Source organism: Pieris brassicae, chromosome 6 (genome assembly GCF_905147105.1).
Source record: "Pieris brassicae chromosome 6, ilPieBrab1.1, whole genome shotgun sequence".
NCBI lineage: Eukaryota > Metazoa > Arthropoda > Insecta > Lepidoptera > Pieridae > Pieris > Pieris brassicae.
This window is the reverse complement of record NC_059670.1, coordinates 16203720-16211279: the sequence shown is the minus strand read 5'-3', so window position 1 is coordinate 16211279 and position 7560 is coordinate 16203720. Positions and strand designations below refer to the sequence as shown.

The 7560-nt window shown below is 33.5% G+C and overlaps 1 protein-coding gene across 3 annotated transcripts in view; it reads left to right on the top strand.

Moving 5' to 3' along the window:
• The window catches only part of LOC123711247 (retinal rod rhodopsin-sensitive cGMP 3',5'-cyclic phosphodiesterase subunit delta), a 30438-nt gene continuing 22878 nt past the window's right edge, over positions 1–7560 (top strand). Inside the window, exons 1-5 of one of the 3 annotated variants that reach the window (XM_045663739.1) lie at positions 1–301; positions 530–561; positions 1042–1193; positions 1278–1414; positions 1707–1858. In XM_045663739.1, the coding sequence (XP_045519695.1) occupies positions 231–301; positions 530–561; positions 1042–1193; positions 1278–1414; positions 1707–1746 (432 nt within the window). In that variant the 5' untranslated portion in view covers positions 1–230 and the 3' untranslated portion in view covers positions 1747–1858. The other 2 variants (XM_045663738.1, XM_045663740.1) reach the window with 2 other exon arrangements.

Below are 7560 nucleotides of genomic sequence, written 5' to 3'. Positions count from 1 at the left end.
CTAGAATATGATACATGAATTTGTCAGTAAAATTAAACTTGTATATATTTTTAATAATCAATAATTCATTTCAAAACTTATTGGTGAATACAACTTTTTATTGTATTAAATACAGTGCATTATTCTTATTTATATATTGCTTCTTAACTCTTAAACTTTGATTGATTACCGAAGTGGTGTATAGTATTTTGCCTTAAGTCTTTTCCATTACGAAAATTTTGGAAGCCACTATGACGGATGTTCTACCTGCAGAAGAAACTAAACAAGATCGAGTAGTAACAATACTTAGAGGGTTTCAGATGTATCCTTTTTAATGTTATAAGTTTTACGATTTCAGTAAGTAGAAGCACTTCCAATGTGCCCAAAAATAATCATTTTGGCATTAGAAGGCTTTCGCCATATGTATCAAAAGTATAGAAGTCTATAAAAATAGTGCATGCTAAAGAGTGATGGAAGTGTATACTTTCAGAGCCAGATGAGTAGTAGAATGTAATGCATCAATTACTATCATTTCCTTAATCATTCACAGAAATTGGATGAATCTACGTGATGCTGACACGGGTAAATATAATTCTAGATTCACATCCTGTTAAGCTTCGATCCTCTAAAATAGAAACTAAACACACACATGTTGATACCCAAACTATTATGTTCTCTCAAGAAAACAATAAAAAAAACTTTCAAAAAGAAAAAGTTTTTGATGACATTGCTTACACTAAATTAATAATAATAAGAGCCCTTATGTAGATGTAGTTATGACAATTATAATTTTTTTACAAAAATTTAGTCGGTAATCACTTTTCATCATTGTATTGCCTCCTCTATTCTGCTTCATATTTGTTTTGTTAATCGGGGTTCCTTGCAACCACCTCCATTCCATCTTTTGTACTGGTCTCCCCTACACTATTTCGTATTTCACAGGTACAATATTAACAATGTCTTTGGGTTTGTTACACTTACTATACATTAATTTAACACAAACATTATTATAACAAGACTTCTATTAACAATTTGTAGTAATTTTAAATTTATGGGTTTCAGGAAAGATTCTCTGGCAGCATAATGAAGACATGTCAAGTCCAGAAGTAGAGCATGAAGCAAGGGTACCTAAGCGTATTCTCAAGTGTAGAGTTGTTTCCCGTGAAATGAACTTTAGCTCAGTTGAGTCTATGGAGAGATTCAGGCTGGAACAAGTCAGTTATCCTTACAACATATCCATAGGAAACAATAATAATCCTTATATTGTGTGTTCTAAACAATGTCCTAAAAAATTTCAGAAAGTGCTGTTTAAAGGGCGTTGTTTAGAAGAGTGGTTCTTTGAATTTGGGTATGTTATACCCAATTCCACCAACACTTGGCAATCCATAATAGAATCTGCTCCCGAATCTCAAATGATGCCAGCAACTGTTCTAAAGTAAGTATTATATAGGTTCGTATTTGTTACTTATTCTGTGAGGATTGCACAATGCACATATTATGTAAATTTTGATGTGTGTGCTAAGAAATAGAGGCGAGGAGCATAGTTTAAAAATACTGTCATAGCAGCAGTCTAAGATCTATGTATGTGTTCTTGATTATGTTTTTCTTAATGTGCAAGTAGGTAATCAACCTTTTTTTATTTCACTCAAGTAGATTTTTGGGTCTAAGTCATACTAATTTCCTCAGAATGGTTTTTTTAACTGCATAAACAAAGTTAAACCTCACAGGAAAAAAAATCCATTGCATGGCTGTGATTCCAAAGCTTGACCTTAGGGTTAAGGTCAAGAGCTTTGGAAGCTTTGGAAGCACACTCGAGTAATTAGGTGAGCAGTGTATATTATTAATATGGCAATTTTTCAAATAATAACATTTCTCTTAATTTCAGTGGGAATGTTGTGATAGAAACAAAATTCTTTGACGGGGATCTCCTTATAACTACCTCCAGAGTGAGGTTATTTTATGTTTAATTTGGAGCTTAGACTTAGCACACATCAGCATTTGTGTATGCATTTTACAGGCCTTATTTACAAATAAATATTTTTACTGCACTGAATTTTCACTTACATATAGTTTAAAAGTCAATAGAGTCTACATTCCTGGCTCAATTTAAATGATTTAATTGATAAAATACACCGAGAAACTTCGGTTGGAAACTGGCAATCACATATCTTTCAAAAAATCTTAGTATTAAGTAATTAAATATTTGAAAAATAAAAATATAATTTCATGTGTGTTATACTGTATTGAGTGTTGTACTGCATTCCATAATATTAAATAAAATAAAAGAAATGCATTTATCGTAATGTAAATAAGGCCTCTAAAGAAGTAATAATATGTAATTATTTTCTAGTCAGTTTTGAATTGTATGGATAAGCTTAACATAAACTGCTATTAAAATGCCCAAAATATACCTCAAATAGCTTGAATACTTTGGTTAATATACTTTTTGAAGTAAACATAGACAATGCTATAGTTTCCATTTTATTGTCTACGGAATGACGAGGTATAAATCACCAGCTTAAGCCGGTTTCAGGGTTTTGATGTTAATTACACTTAAATACACATATAAATTTTTTACAAGGTAAAATTCCTTTTACTACTATTAGATAGTAAATTTGCATGCATATCACTGAATTTGCTAATAAAATGTCCACTATATATTTACCGTGTAGTGTAATGTTATTAATGTAGTTCTTCTATATTAGAAGTATCTTTGTACTACATTGTTGGGATATTTCTCGGTGATTTTTAAATTCGCTAATTTCATTTAAAAAAATAATAACTAGCTATTAAATAAATAATAACTATTATCTATTAAGATCTAACAGTATTCTATGATAAATATTTTCTATTAATAATGTCCCTCTAAGTGGTTAATGTCTAATATTTGTATCCAGTATACAGTTTTAATTTTACATCATCTTTTTTTGTTTAAATTGAATATATTTTACAAGTTTGAGTGTTTAAGAATGTCAATTTAAACTATTAAATGGTGGATTAAGTCAATTTATACTGATGTTTTTTTTTTAAATTTATTAATAACTAGCGGACCCGACAGACGTTGTCCAACTCCAACGACCAATATAATAATATCCGATCGAAGCATTTATTTTAAACGATATTCATTTTTCGTACATCCTTTTTGACGATATTTGCAGCTCACATTCTGTCAATGCTATGTCAAACGCCATAAGGTTACATGAAAAAAGTTAGATTTGAAAGGCACTATGCACGGAAAAAAAATCTATAGTAACAAAAGTATTCTTATTTTTTTCTTTCATAAGAACGTTCTCCTGACTATAAAAACAACAAAAAAAGAATGACCGAAATCGGTCCAGCCGTTCACGCGTGATGTCGTGACTAAGGGAAATAGAGATTCATTTTTATATATATAATTGTCGGAAATCACGTAAAGTTTTATGCCAGTTCTTCCCACCCGCTTTTCGCCCTTGATATGGGAAGTAAATGTAAATTAAGATTTTAATATTGTTTTTAATTAATTAATTTTGATTAGAATGAACTGTTTCACGTTCAAGTTCTTCCTTAAATGGCCGTTATTGAGGCAGTAAGTGTACTTGGTTACCTATATGAATAAAGTTATTTTGTATTTGAGTTTGACCTACCCACAGTATTTCCGAACGAATTCGACTTAGGGTTAAGAAAAGGGTTTGCTAATTTATAAACGCCGGCAACGCACTTGCGAGCCATCTGACAGTATGTGCTTGAGCCTCCTACCCGTGTGCCCCTTATCTATAATAAAAAATACGTGGCTATGTCCAAAAGTTGTATATTAAGCCTAACGATCAAACTGTCGTCTTAATGTTTCGAGCCGCTGATTGTAGATGTCGCTACAGGGTCCGTGCTAAGGAATGTCGACATTTTAATTAGTACCTAGGTAATACTAAAAATGTTTAGAAAATGAAAAACGGCTTAATGTTGAAAGTTGCCAATACTTTTATTGTTTTGCGAAGTAATCTCCGTTGCTCTCTACACATCGTCGCATTCGATGGCTCCATTGAGAAAAGCAGTGGTCCCGTTCTTCCTTCTCGTGGGGTCTCTTCTATGGCATTGTCGTACGCTTTCACAGCATCTTCAGAGTTCGTAAAGCGAACACCTAGAATTTTATCTTTAGTTCTGGGAAATAAATGAAAGTCGCAGGGCGCCAGGTCAGGACTATATGGCGGGTACCTCATTATCTCGACACGTTTTGCGGAGTGCGCTGAAGCATTGTCGTGGTGAAGGAGGATACTGCTTCGAGGGCACTGCTCTCGAATTTTTTCCAAGACAACAGGCAAACGGCGACGTCTAAATGTTCGTGTAATATCTTTTGAACTTGACTCATACCAATGCCTAGGCTTGCCCGTATCTGCTTATAGGACACTCTCTTATCTTCCTCTATCATGCGTCGCACAGCACTGATGTTATCTTCAGTAATCGTTGTTAAAGTACGTCCCTTACGCGGATCATCATTGAGATCGTCCACGCTTAAACTCGTTAAACCAATTGTAAATAGTGGCACGAGATGGGGCTTCATTAAGAAATGCTAATCGCAGCCTGTCATAGCTTTGTTATTGAGTAAGCCCACAACGAAAGTCATAATAAATCATTGACCTAAAAATTTGTCGCGGTTGGTTCATTTTCACGTTATTCACAAAAAACAAATGACAAATTAATGCAATAAACTACATTAGTTTACCAAAGAGTTTTAAAATTGAAATTCAAAAAAGTTTTCATTAGCAATGTTCTAACTGGCCAGTACTAAACATTTTCAGTGTTACCCACTGTGTATAGTAAGATCTTGTCATCATTTATTTACCCCGACAAAGAGATTCAGAAAATTGCCAGTCGCGTAATGAGAGCATTACATAATACTAATATAAACTTGAGACGTAAATTTATGTGAGTACCATAATTATATCGTCCGTTTTCTTTAACGTTTTTAATTGCTTGTTAATCGAAATTTTAATTGTATATAAAAAATATACCGTATTATTAATTACACCAGTGAACTCAGAGCTGGAGCTTTCGCTCAACGATTAAGTATCGCAATACAGCGAGGAAATGCTATCGCACTAAAGGTACACTACCCGGACCAAACTTTTTAAATTAATATCGTTTTTATATATGTTTAATTATTATAACTATATAGGTTAAGAATTGTAAATACTCTATGTGTGTATAGACGATATAGTATATGAATTGGAAGCTCTAGGTATATATATCTGTTTTTATTAAAATTAATTTTGATTATATTGAAGTTCATTGTAGTATGGGATCGGACCATTAGCTGCACTTTACAAAAGGACTATAAAGTTATTCACAATACAAAATCAAACATGTCCGTAGACAATGATTGATTTCCTATAACAATGTGATTCACTGCATAATATCGATATGCATATTGTTGCGGTTAAAACTTGACAGGCTTGAAAGACAGACAATGGCAACATGTCCACATTATTCACACTAGTATTTTGCGTTAATTTTTTTAAAAATATATTATATTTCTGAGCTTTTTTCAAAGAGGAGTAGGATATAACGATTGACTGTTGAATAATTTGCGTACTTCGACAATGTAAACGAATATTAATTAATTTATAAAGATCGTTTTCTTAAATCGCAGTATAGCATAAAAAAATATTTTTTAGCACTTATTTTCAGTCGAGTTTTCCAATAAATTGTTTATTGTGAAAACAAAGTTAGATTCCTTTATTATTTATGTTTATTGTGGGAAGGAAATAGGGGCTATAGTCCTTGTTGCCTCCTAAATCCGATACTGATAATACTGATATGACAAGAAAACAATAATTTCTTAGGTATGAAATCCAGGACTCTAAGGGTATAACATCGGATTAAGTACTTTGATCCTAAATTACTGACACTTAGGTTAAAACATTGAGCACGGTTCCCAATACAATTACCATAAAGGAAGCGGGGAGCGTGACGTCAGCTGCAGGAAAAGCTTCTTTGACAGGAACTTTCGTAAATTAAATCATGGGTGGCGGGGCGTACATCCTCTTTAGTGAGAACGAACGGATTTCTTCGTAGAGGGCTATCGAAGGAAGCCGTGTCTTTATGATGCGCGGCGGGTACAAACTCGCATATAAATAATAGAAATTATATAATTATGTTGCGGCCGCTTCGGACTCGCCGGGAATTGTAATATCGATCATTCGAAGCAATCATTACGACCACTTTAAGAGACACGCTTGTAATGTTGGGCGAAATGGCTACTTCTATGTGGTTTAATAGGTAGTGCGTATAACCCGGTGTCTTAGCAAAGGAATCATTAAATTCTATATATTTTTTATAACCAGTTCAAATCTAACTTGTATTCCTAATAAATTATAACCCAACTCCAATAATTAAATAAAATAGAAAATTAAGAATTTAATTTGATAAATAGTCGATCTTCAAAGACGAGCTAAGCGTCGGGCGCTCACCGGATGAGCACCAAATGTACGATATTTTTAGTAATGTTGATTGCTCCCTTCCGTTTCCTGTTTGGGCGCTTTTATCTGCGCCGAACGAAACACCTAATTAGCAACGAGTAATTAATACCGTGTTGACATGTCTATCGAAGTTCGTACATACCTCTTGGATAACTCGTAAGACGAGTTGAACCAAACGGTTAGCCAATTAAACAGAAAACTACCGACATTCGATAAATTGTGAGGAATTTATGGACATTTTTATTTAAATTTACTTATCTATATATTCAGGCCTTTTTTCCGCAGGCCTAGGCAGAGACCACGGCTTTCAACTTGCTCCACTTTCATGACATTCACCTCGTCGGGTATTTAAAACTTGTAGTCCTGGATCCAGGTATGGACGATCAGGCTTATCCAACCAGACATTACCATCCACGGTTGCTTTGTATATCCTACTTGTTAACAGCCTTGAACATCCGTTCTACATGGCCAAACCGTTAAGAAAACACTTTTGAAACAGATTGAAACTATGTATTATAATTATTCACATAATTTTAGATTTAAATTTTTCCGACGTCTCGCGTGATTTACATTATGTAAATAATTATAAGTTTATAATAATACATAGCTTCAATCCGTTTAAAAAGTGTTTTCTCAATGTGGAAAAGCTATGTTAACAAAAGACAATACCATGGCCAAACCGCCTAAGCGTTTACTTTCGTATCCTTGACACTACATCTCGCAATGTTACACCACACATACTTCTAAAATATTATAACTAGTCTTGCCATAAAACTGTTACATAAAAACTTTGATTTTTTAAAACTTTTTCATTATTTTGGATTGGTTTGTTACAAACACGTGTTTTAATTTGAAAACTTCTATTTCACATATTTTTCGTGTTCCTTATAAAATTACAATATGGAATGGAGGTGTTAAAGAAAATAATAGAATTGCAGTGATCGCCTTGCACAAACTGGGCATGGAGCCGTCGGTCGCCTTTCAAGCCACTTCAAAACTTGGTATCAGCCGTATGTTCGTATATTGTACTATCAACAGATACAAGAACACTTCGTCTGTCGAAGACCAGAAAAGATCGGGGAGGCTGCGTGCTGTTAGAACTATAAGGACTGTTAATACCCCATTAGGT